The 10,870-nt window shown below is 51.3% G+C and overlaps 1 protein-coding gene across 1 annotated transcript; it reads left to right on the top strand.

Moving 5' to 3' along the window:
• The first annotated feature begins 298 nt into the window (after positions 1–298).
• On the top strand, positions 299–1,752 carry Nppb (natriuretic peptide B). Its single transcript, XM_005079343.4, has 3 exons — positions 299–642; positions 811–1,036; positions 1,531–1,752. Exons 1-3 carry the CDS (start codon positions 517–519, stop codon positions 1,545–1,547), a joined length of 369 nt encoding a protein of 122 aa, XP_005079400.1. The 5' UTR covers positions 299–516; the 3' UTR covers positions 1,548–1,752.
• Positions 1,753–10,870: the final 9,118 nt, after the last annotated feature.

Genomic DNA, 10,870 nt, shown 5'->3' with positions numbered 1-10,870 from the left:
AGGACGCTCTCCCGGGGAAGCTGTCGATGGTGGGTGTTTCTGGGAGTGTTTTCAATGAGTCACCCCATAAGACCCACACTCGCCGCAGGCTAGGGAAGCTGGGGTTCTCCCTGCCATTTCCAATAGGGGTGGGGCAGGATGTTAAAGGCACTCAGATTATTACATGAAAGGAGGGAGCAGTAAACACGTTAGTGTCCCCCCCCCGCACACTCCTACCCTAGCCCAGCCCATTTCTATACAAGGTCCGCTCTCCACTGCCTCCACCCACAACGAATACTCCACACAGGCACAGAGGGGGGAATTCTCAGGCCCTGAGCTCAGCAGACAGGAATGTGGCTGATAAATCAGCGATAACCCCACCCCCTACTCCATGAAAGGGCTGGCCAGACACCCGGGCCCAGGATAAAAGTCAGTAGCGCCGTGGCTGAAGAAGCCAGGACACGAGCTGCTTGAGGAGGTGGAGCAAGAGAGAGAGCAAGCCACCACCACAGCAGCCTGGCCCATCAATTCTGTGACATGGATCTCCGGAAGGTGCTGTCCCGGGTGGTTCTGTTCCTGCTTTTTCTCTATCTGTCACCGCTGGGAAGTCACTCCCACCCTCTGGGCAGTCCCAGCCAGTCTCCGGAACAATCCAAGATGCAGGTGAGCGCTGAGGGGCTGCATAGACAGATGGGGTCTGCCTGGAGGGTTTGGGCAGCATCTTGTGAGACTTGGGAAGCAGCAAGATTTTGGGTAACCAACGGGCACCATGGAGGAGTGGGAGAGCCAGGTGTGTGTTTCTGAGGCCTGGGTTCCCCAATCTCATCACAGACTCTGCTAGACCTGCTGAGGGAAAAGGCAGAGGCGGTGGCTCGGGGGCAGCTCCTGAAGGACCAAGACGTCATCACAAAAGCACCTCTCCAAAGCACCCTTGGGTCTCAAGACAGCACCCTCCATGTCCTGCAGAAACTTCGAAACTCCAAGAAGATGCATAATTCGGGCTGCTTTGGGCAGAGGATAGACAGAATCGGCTCATTCAGTCGTCTGGGCTGCAATGGTGAGTTCTTACCTTGCCACTTCCCTGCAAGCTGCACCCTCACCCCCTTCCCCACGCAGGCCGCTATTACAAGTCCCTAGGTCTGCTATCCCGAATATTTACATAGCTCTGCACCTTGCTGATAGTCTTCGGGACCAAGGCAACCTGTCTGGAAATGTCACATGGGCACTTCATTATATCCTCACAAGTCGCCACCTACATCCCATCAGAGGGGTCAAATGCACCTCGGGGTGCAGGCTGCCTGATGTTTGACCCCTTCATGGAGGAGAGGGCGTTTTCTCTCCGTTTCCTCCATGCTGCATTGCCAAAGGCAAAGGGCACAGCCAGCCCTTTACAGTGGGAACTGAGGCCCAGTGAGATTGTTTTTTCCAGAGCCGTAAAGCTCAGCCCCCTTTGGGGGGCTGCAGGTGGAGGTGGTGTGTGGCGAGGGAAGCTCAGCCCCTGCCTCAGTTTCCCTCCCACGGCTGACATCTCCCTGTCTCTTCTCCCCACAGTGCTGAAGCGGTATTAGGATGAGCTCCCAGCTGCAGACACCGGCTCCTGACTCCACCTGGGGCTCCTTCCCCAATGCTGGGACCCCCTTTTGAAGTGATCCTATTTATTTATTTATTTTTATTTATTTTTTGGTTGTTTTCTACAAGACTGTTTCTTACCTTTGAGCACAGACTTTTCATGGTGTAATAAACACAGCATTATTTCTTTGCTTTTAAAAATGATTTGTCTCTCTGTGTTTTAATCAGTCTCTTGTCTTTTTCAGTTTGTGGGGCTTTTGTTGTTGTTGTTTTGTTTTGTTTTTGATATGGGGGTCTCTCTACATAGACTTGGCTGTCCTGGAATTCACTCTAGATCAGTCTGGCCTTGAACTCACAGAAATCTGTCTGTCTCCTTAGAGGCATGCCACTATGCCTGACTCTAGTCTCTCATCTTAGCAAGAAAAGAAGCAAGCCCCACAAAATGTGTGTTTTCTGCAAGGTCCCAAGGCATCTTAATGGTGGAATGAAGACATCATTCAAGGGCTGGGCCATTGAGGTGCCCGGGCTCTCCTTTCCTCCCTGGTTTTTAACACTGTGAGACACAAATCCACACCAGAAACATCCGAGACTCCTCACAGAATCTGTTCTTCAAGTGTGTGTTTGATTCCTGGGTGCAGAACAATAGGAGGATGGGCATCATGGCATTTGCCCTACACTCTTGCCTGGAACTCCATCATCAAACACTCTGAGTAATCATTGTTGTTTTGTTGTTTCTAAGAAACCCAACAAGGATGTCAGGGATGAAGGCGCTCTGTGTGTGTGTGTGTGTGTGCTCAAGGATTCATGTTTATATATGTACATGCACGTGCATGCAGATGTATATGTGTGTGTACACGCATGTTTTCATGTGTGTATCAAATGTGTGTGTGTGTGTGTGTGTGTGTGAGAGAGAGAGAGAGAGAGAGAGAGAGAGAGACTAGCTCATAGACTTCCTGATGGGAGTGAACCCTCCATCCTACCCTAAATCTCCGCATCAAACCTCCACTTCCTGATGATGTCATCTCAGAAAAGAGCCTTCTAAGCCTCAACCCAAAAGGATCCAGGGGCCATACTCCTACCTGAAGGCACACTGCCACTTCTCTGTCACCCTAGGGACAGAAAACAACCCTTAGAATCCTAATGTGTGACCTGGGTTGAAGTTGTGGCACGGTTGGCACATGCTTGTAATCCCGGAACTTGGGAGGCAGAGATAGGAGGAACCAGGGGTTCAAGGTGATGAATCCTTAGCTGCATAGTGAGTTTGAGGCTAGGCTGAGGCACGTGAGACTCTTGTCTCAATTCCTTACCCCAAAGAATCCTATTGTGTGGTCTTACTTAACAGGGGCAATATTATTATAAGTGATATTCATGTACCGGTTTTTGTTTGAGTTTTTATTGTTGTTGAGACAGGGTCTCACTATTTAGCTCTGGCTGGCCTAGAACTCATAGAAACCCACCTGCCCCTGCCTCCTAAGTATCGGCATTAAAAACATGCGTTAAAACACGGTGCCCCCAGCTCCCCCTGAACTGTCTCCTCCTCTTCTTTTTGTTGTCCTCTGTCCAGTCTTCCCTCTCCCACCCCTCCCCCTCCCCCCAACCATAGCTGAGTACAAAACCCAGGGCTTTGTGTAGCTAGGCAAATGCTCCACCACTGAGCTAAATACCCAGCCCCATCCCCCTCTTCTCTTCAAATTACCTTTGTTTGTTTATTGCAGTGGGAGACATGCAAGATATCCATGTGCCACAGCATTCGTGTGGAGGGTAAAGGGCAGCTTGCAATAGTTAGTTCTCTCCTTCCACAAGCGGGCTCCAGGCTTCTGACTCAGTCTGGAGGGCAGGCATCTGTGCCCACGGAGCCATCGTACTGGTCTCAGTGTCATCTCATATCCTGGAGTCCTGTCCTGTGAATGCCACACATCATCTAAGCTCAGCTGAGGGACAAAGGTCCTTGTGGCCAGTATTGTTATGGGTGAGAAAGCCAAGACTCAGAAAAGCCAGGCCCCCTGAGACAAGAGGGGACAGCAGAGTCACTGCCACAGCTGCCTGGCCTTCAGCAGAGCTCTGGAGAATGCTGGTTGGAGTGACAGAGGGCTGAGAGGTGGCTTTTCGTGTGATTTCTCACTTTGATCCTGCATGCAGTCAAGCCTGTGGACATCTAATGAGAGCAGTTACGGTCTTTTTGTTTTGTTTTGTTTTTTTAAGTGAGGTTTTTGAGTAGCTTATTTTCCAAGAATCCATGAGTCATCCTCTTCTAAAAGTTTTTAATGCAGAGAGACAACAAAGAGCCAGAACAGTTGTGGATAAAGGCCTCTTTGACAAGGTAGGCACAGTAATCATGACTCTGAGAAGAAACTGGACACCCCTCCTCTGGCAGACGGGGAAAAGCAAGTCACCAAGCAGTCACGTGATTTGTTCAGGGTCACGAAGTTAGACAGCGGCAGAGCCAGGTTCTCACCTAGGCTCTAACCCCTGCCCGAGCGCTCTTCCAAGGGACTGAGGCTTGCTGGTGGAATTGGCGCATCTTCCACCCCACAAGCAAGACATCCTACAGATCCACATTTGGGCCTTTGCCCGCTAGCAGTCTGCTCCGCTGCTCACCCATTCCAGAATCTTCATTCGCAAATATAGCTGGAACGTCCGAGTTTTTCCAGGAAACTGGGCACATCTGCAGATAGGGGTCAGTTGGTTGGGTGTGGGTCATGCTCTCTTTTTCCAAGCAAAGATCTTGGAAAAGGGACCCCTGAGGGACATCTGGCTGAGCTCCCAGGGGGATGATGCTAGTAGGAAGCATCGGAGTACTCATCCTTTAAAACCAGGCTCCTGGCTGCAGTAAGGCTCAACCACAGAGCACTTGCCTTGCTTGGGCTTAATGCTCAACACTCCCCTGCTCCTGCCAATAACTCTAAATACATTTTTTTAAAAATTAAGAAAGAGCCATGCATTGGTGGCTCGTGTGTTTAATCCCAGCACTTGGGATGCAGAGGCAGGTGGATCTTAAATTTGAGGTCAGCCTGATGTATAGAGGGAATTCCAGGACAGCTAGGGCTACACAGAGACACCCTGTCCAAAAAAACAAAAACATAATAATTAATAATAATAAAAGAAATCATAGTCGAAGGGCTGGGAGATGGATAGCTCTGGTGGTAAGGTGCCTGTTGTATTAGCATAAGGACCTGAGTTTGGATCCTTAGCACCCACACGCAAGCTGGATACGGCAGCATATATCTGTATCCTAGCTCTGGGGACGCAGAGACAGGAGGCTTATTTCTGTCTGGTCTAGCTGACTTGTGAGCTCCAGGTTCAGTGAGAGACTCTGTCTCCAAACTACGGTAAAGAGCACTCAAGGAAGGTCCCTAACATTGGCCTCAGGGCTTCACACATGTGTACATACATGCCCACACACCGGCACACACGCAAACATGTATGCACACAAACACCACACACTCATAAAAATAATAAACAAACAAATAATTGGAGCAGGGCCTGGAGATGCAGCTGTTGCTAAAGTGCTTGCCCAGTGAGCAGAAGCTGTGAGTTTAATCCCTGGTGCCTGCAGCCTTGCTTGCTACGGATACCCAGAATTCCAGAACTCAGGAGGTGGAGGATCAGAAGTTCAAGGCCTCCCTCAGCTACATGGTGAGGATGCTGGTTAAGGTATTTTTGTCAACTTGGCATGGGTCAGGGCCATCTGGGAAGAAGGACTCCAAGTGCCGAGATGCCGCCATCAGATTGACTTCTTGGCAAATGTGTGGAGCATCTTCTTGACTACTAATCCATGTGGGAGGGCCTAGCTCACTGTGGGCCACGCCGCCCTGGGCAGGGTCCCGGGTGCTGTAAGAAGGCAGACTGAGCAAGCCATGGGGACAAGCCAGTAAGCAGCGTTCCTTCTCGGTCTCTGCTTCAGATCCTGCCTTGCTTAGGTTCTGTCTTGGCTTCCTCAAAGATGGACAGTAACTGGTGTGTGTAAGCCAAACAAACTTCCCCTCCCCAAGTTGCCCTTGGTTACAGTGCTTTATTCCAGCAATAGAAGGCAAACGAAGACAGCAAGTTCAAGGCCAGCTTGAAGTTGTGACCCTTTCTCAAAAATGAATAAAAAAATAAAGTAAGCAGATGAAAAGCTTCCCAACCAGGGACACAGTGCAATTACACAGACACACGCAGAGGTGCACACACACAGGCACACAGGTGCACACAGACACAGGCACACACACATATAGTGTACACAGACACATAGACAGACAGACAGACACACAGACAGACAGACACACACACACACACATACCTCCTGTCTTCCTAATGCTTTTTCTTGGGGCCGTAGCAGCCCTCAGTTTCCCTGGCTTCTTGTCATCAATCTGTTCTCTTCAAACAGTTGCCGGGCTCTCTGACTCCACAAACGCTTGTCATTCAGATCTTTCCAGGAAAGAATTGTCCTTGGAACAGACCTGAGGAGGCTCAGCCACAGCTTCAGAGCTAAAGACCACTTAAAGAGGACATGGAGGCCAGCTTCGCCCCGCCTTGGGTGTTAACAGAGAACTGGCTGTAATCTTCTGGTCATGCCAGCCAGTCCAAATTTGTGGCTCTCAAGGAGTCCCTCTCTGCATCCCCTTGTGGCAGTTTCTCTGGGAATGAAGTGTGGCAAGGAAAAATATAACGTGTTACTCTTCTCACCAAGGCAGATCCAAAGCAAATCCAGATCCGTGCGTGCCACTGGACAGCGGTTCCCGCTCTCCTGTCTCTGACTCTGCTGTGTGTTGGATGTTGACTCTGAGCTTATGCATGGAGTGTGTGTGTGTGTGTGTGTGTGTGTGTACACATGTGTGTCTAGTGTGTACATGTGTGTGCGTATGTGTGAGTGTAGTGTGTATGTGAGGTGTGTATAGTGTGTATGTGCAATGTGCATGTGTGGTGTGTGTGTGTGCATGTGTGGTGTGGTGTGGGTGTGTGTGTACATGTGTGTCTAGTGTGTACATGTGTGTGCATATGTGTGTGTGGTGTGTTTGTGTGTGTGTGTGTGTGTGGTGTGGTGTGTGTGTAGGTCAAAGGTCAATGTCAGGTGTCTTCTATCACTCAGTTCTACTGTGAACTGGAAGCTTGCTGGCTGACCAGTACTTCCTGGGAATCTTCCTGGCTCCATTACCTCCCCAGTGCGGTACCAATTTTTGTTTTGTTTTTTGTTTGTTTGGTTTAGTTTTTCGTGACAGGGTTTCTCTGTAGCTTTGAAGCCTGTCCTGGAACTTGCTCTGAAGATCAGGCTGGCCTTGAACTCACAGAGATCTGCCTGCCTCTGCCTCCCAAGTGCTGGGACTAAAGGCGTGCACCACCACTGCCCAGTTTTCTTTTTTTTAAGATTTAATTATTTGTGTAAGTGTTTAGCCTGAGTACGTATGTACAACACATGCATGTCTGGTGCCCACAGGGTCAAAGGAAAGCATCGGGTCCTCTGATACTGAAGTTATGTTCGGTTATGAGCCACCAAGTGGCTGCTGGGAACTGAACCCAGTTCCTCTGCAAGTGTTCATAACTACTGAGCCCTCTCCAGCCCTGCACCGTTTTTAATGCGGGTGCTGCCAATCAAACTCAGATCCTCAGGCTTGTGATGGAAACACTTTGCCAACCCAGGTACTGTCCCAACCTCATTGCGTGGGTGGCTTACAGGGTCTCGTGTAGCCCAGGCTGGTCTCAAACTCCTGTGTAGCTGAGGATGGGTTGGAATCTCCTGCCTCCACCTCTGAGTGCTGTGATTCTAGGCGTGAGCCACCATGCCTGGTTTGTGCTGCACTTGGGATCGAACCCGGATTTTGTGCATGCTAGATGGACATTCCAGCAACTGGGCCACATCCCTACCCCAGCCTTGCATTTCTTGCCAGAGAATTCCCCTGGTGTTCAGAGCATACAAGGCTCCGCAGCAGCAGCAGCAGCAGCAGCAGCAGCAGGAAGTCTGAGGAAGTGACATCCACGAGGCACAAAGTTCAGGTACCAGCTGCCTCTCATCATAGGCAGCACAGGTTTTACTGGCGTCTAGAGTTCGGGGGGGGGGGGGGTAATGGAGCAGCTGCTGTCTGAAGCAGTTTTGACTTTTCACTTGCTCTCTGTCCCAGCCCTCCTTGCCTGGTGCTGTTGCCTGCGATCATCTCCAAAATAAACCACTTGCGTTTGAGTCCTTTTCCTGTTTAGGAATGCCTAAAGTGAGGTACTCCCTAGTGATTAAGCCTTTGCCCAGCACCACACCCTTGGTGAGGCAGTCCTTAGAATCCTTCTTGGCTGGACCACCCAAGTAGGTACCACACCCACTGGCTCCCTCCTTCTTCCTTTCACTTCTGGTCCTGGTTTAGCCCCTAGGACCATTCAGCTACACCAGTTTCCTACATATCCTGCCCTCCCTAGAATCCCCCCTCTGCCACTTTGGGCATCAGGGGAAAGGTCAGAGCCTTCACACTTGGGCCAGAGAGTGACTCCACCTCTAGGGAGGCGTTTGGGTATATAAGGGGTGGGGGCTGGGTAAGAGAGTTAAAGAGAGCAGACACATTGATTCGGTCATTCAGAAGGTATTTTTCTAGGGAATCAGTGTGTATACACTGTGTACTCGGTGCTAGGACACGGCGGAGTCTTGAAACTGACTCCTACCTGCTCCTCCTGCCCACACCTCTGGTTTTCTAGCAAACGCTGTGGCTGGTAGGGCGGTCAGGCTGCTATCACAATGCCCCACATACCAAAAAGACCTTTCTGTTGGCCCTGCCTGGTGAGGAGAAATTGACAAGCCGGCTCACAGAAAGACCAGACCTGGCCAAGCCTGAATGATATGGATACGGGAAAGTTGATGGCCGTGGGTAGAGAGGAGGCTTACACCAGCAAGAGGTGAAGACGGGAAGGGCCCTGCTTAGACAGTACCTGTTAGGGGCTAATTACACCCCTGCCCCCCAAATATGTAGGAAAGCTTAATACTCTGTGCCTCTGAATGTGACCATATTAGGCAAAGAGCTCACTATAGGTATAACTAGTGGCATAGGGTGTGGTCCCAGTGTTCTATGACTGGTTCTGGCTGAGGATGTAGCCCAGAGGGTAGACTGCTTGCCTAACATGCAGGAAGCCTTGGGTTCCATTGCCAACACCCAATAAACCGGGCATGTGGCTTAGGACTGGGGTGGTGGAGGCCAGAGGCCAGAGGGTTCGGGAGCTGAAGGTCATCAGTCGTGCAAGGAGCTCAAAGGCTGCCGTGGGCTAGAAGAAAGCACATGCTTCTTACATGCACGCAGGAATACACTCACAAACACCACAGTGTGACTGGTGGCTTTGTAAGAGGTGGCAGAAGACACAGAGGGAAGAGGACATGCCAGAGGCTGGCACAGTTGGAGGCTGGAAGGCGCATGTTTCAGGGGGAGCCCGGCCCTGATGGCACCTTGGTCTCAGGCCCCCAACCTCTGCAACGGAGGTTTCTGCAGTTGCTTTTCAGCCTCACGCTTTACGAAGCTCTATTGGTTCAGCCTGGGGAAACTGAGGCAGTGCTGGCCTCCCACTCTCTCCTAGGGAACTCCTCCAAGGTGCAGCCATCTGTGGACTCAGGCAATGCCCAGCGTGCCTACCCAGCCACTAAGGAGATTTTGTAAGGCCAGCCCAGCCACGTGCTGTTTCCCGTGTATTCTTCGTTCTTTTCCCTGAGGTGTGGCCCGTGCCCAGGACCCTTCGGCTCCTGACGCTCAGGCCTTGCTGCAGCTCCTCTTCCCCTAGACCCCAAGCAGGGCCTAGAGATGCCAGTGGGACACAGCACAAGGTGACAGGTGCCGCTTCTAAGATGGGGTCACAAAGGAGCTGTGGCTTCCCTGACTCTAGTCTCTCTCATCCTTTCTCTCTCCTGCTTGACTCCCTGCTCCCCAGGCCTCTCTGTAGAGAAGCAATGCCCCCCTTTTAAGTCAAGAAGCACTGGGGTTCCGGGTGCAGGCAGCCTCATGCCTCTTCCATCTCTCAGCACTGGGGTTCTGGGTCAGGCAGCCGTTCCCAGCCCTGTGAACTGTGCTCAGTGTTCATCCTCAGGGCCTCATGCTTGAACAACCAAGCAACCAAGCATCTCCCCAGACCCAGCCCCCTGCATTTTCTTTCTTTTTGTCATTCCTAGAGCTAAGACTGGCTGGCTTCTGGACACCCCAAAGTGGAGCAGGGCCAAATTGCTGCCTTCCATTTGGAGCTTTTTTTTTTTTTTTTTTTTTTTGGTTTTATGAGACAGAGTTTCTCTGTATCGTTTTGGAGGCTGTCGGTCCAGCCTGGCTTCGAACTCACAGAGATCCGCCTGCCTCTTGCTCCCGAGTGCTGGGATTAAAGGTGTGCACCACCACCGTCCGGTGAAAGGCTTCTTAAGGACTGGATCGAGTGCGTGTGGGCTCCTGCACTTGTCACCCACGGTGTGGAACATGGTGACACAGAGCTGTGGAGAGCACTCGGAGTGTCCTCCACCCCTGCCCCCCCCCCAGTGGAACCCTGAGGACACAGAAACTTAGTGGATGGCACTCATGTCCTCTCCGGTTCCACTCTGAGAAATTGACTTTGACCAAAGAAGATGGGTGAGCCTTGAAATCGCCCTCCTGGAGCACGACTGCTCGGAACTTCAGCTCTCCACGGGACACCTCTGCGCTTCAGGCATGGCACAGGACAGAAAAGCGGCAGAAGGCCTCGGAGGCCACCTGCCATAGCCATTTCTCAAGTCCGCGCCTGATTCAGAGGCCATCTCCGGGAGACAGGCCATGTGACACACACAGCAGGGAGCCTGAGTCCCCCAGCAGGGATGCTTTGCTGAGTCCTCTTTGCTAATAATAATTCACAGACACACAATTAAGCTGTGAGCGCATCCCAGGGACTCATCCGGAGGAGGCCTCAGAGTTTGGACCCAGAGTTCCTACAAAGACTTGCACTGATTTCATATTTCAAGTAGAGACTGGCCGACCCAAATTGGTTGCCTACAACCCCCAGCTTTCTCAAAGGGCTCTCTCTCTTTTTTTCTCCTGTCTTAGAGAACATCATCACGGGCGCCTCTTGTGACCTCCAGCCATTGTGGTCGGTCACATGACAACTTCAGCAGGCAGCCACAGCACCGGTACAGCCGAGGATGGAAATAGCCATCCTGAAAACATCTATCCAATCCACGTGTGCCGGGAATGTGGGCATGGGACCGGGGTCTGCTGTAGCCCATACATGATCAGAAAGGAGAGAGTAGAAAATGCCCCCTTGTCAGACAACAAAGCATACACCGTGTTGAATGTGGGGACACTGAGGTACGGAGAGTGTTCAATGACAGGCTGTCTGTTCACACTCCTGACGGTGCCAGAGGAATCAA

The sequence above is a fragment of the Mesocricetus auratus genome, unplaced genomic scaffold (assembly GCF_017639785.1).
Source record: "Mesocricetus auratus isolate SY011 unplaced genomic scaffold, BCM_Maur_2.0 Super-Scaffold_100042, whole genome shotgun sequence".
NCBI lineage: Eukaryota > Metazoa > Chordata > Mammalia > Rodentia > Cricetidae > Mesocricetus > Mesocricetus auratus.
Note: the sequence above shows the minus strand (reverse complement) of the source record. Positions and strands in the feature narration are given on the sequence as shown.

Excerpts from the sequence above, each read along its gene's own strand:
- Nppb (XM_005079343.4), top strand. The coding sequence starts at position 517 with ATGGATCTCCGGAAGGTGCTGTCCCGGGTGGTTCTGTTCCTGCTTTTT. Across the intron at positions 643-810 it reads CGGAACAATCCAAGATGCAG|ACTCTGCTAGACCTGCTGAG; the intron begins GTGAGCGCTGAG and ends ATCTCATCACAG.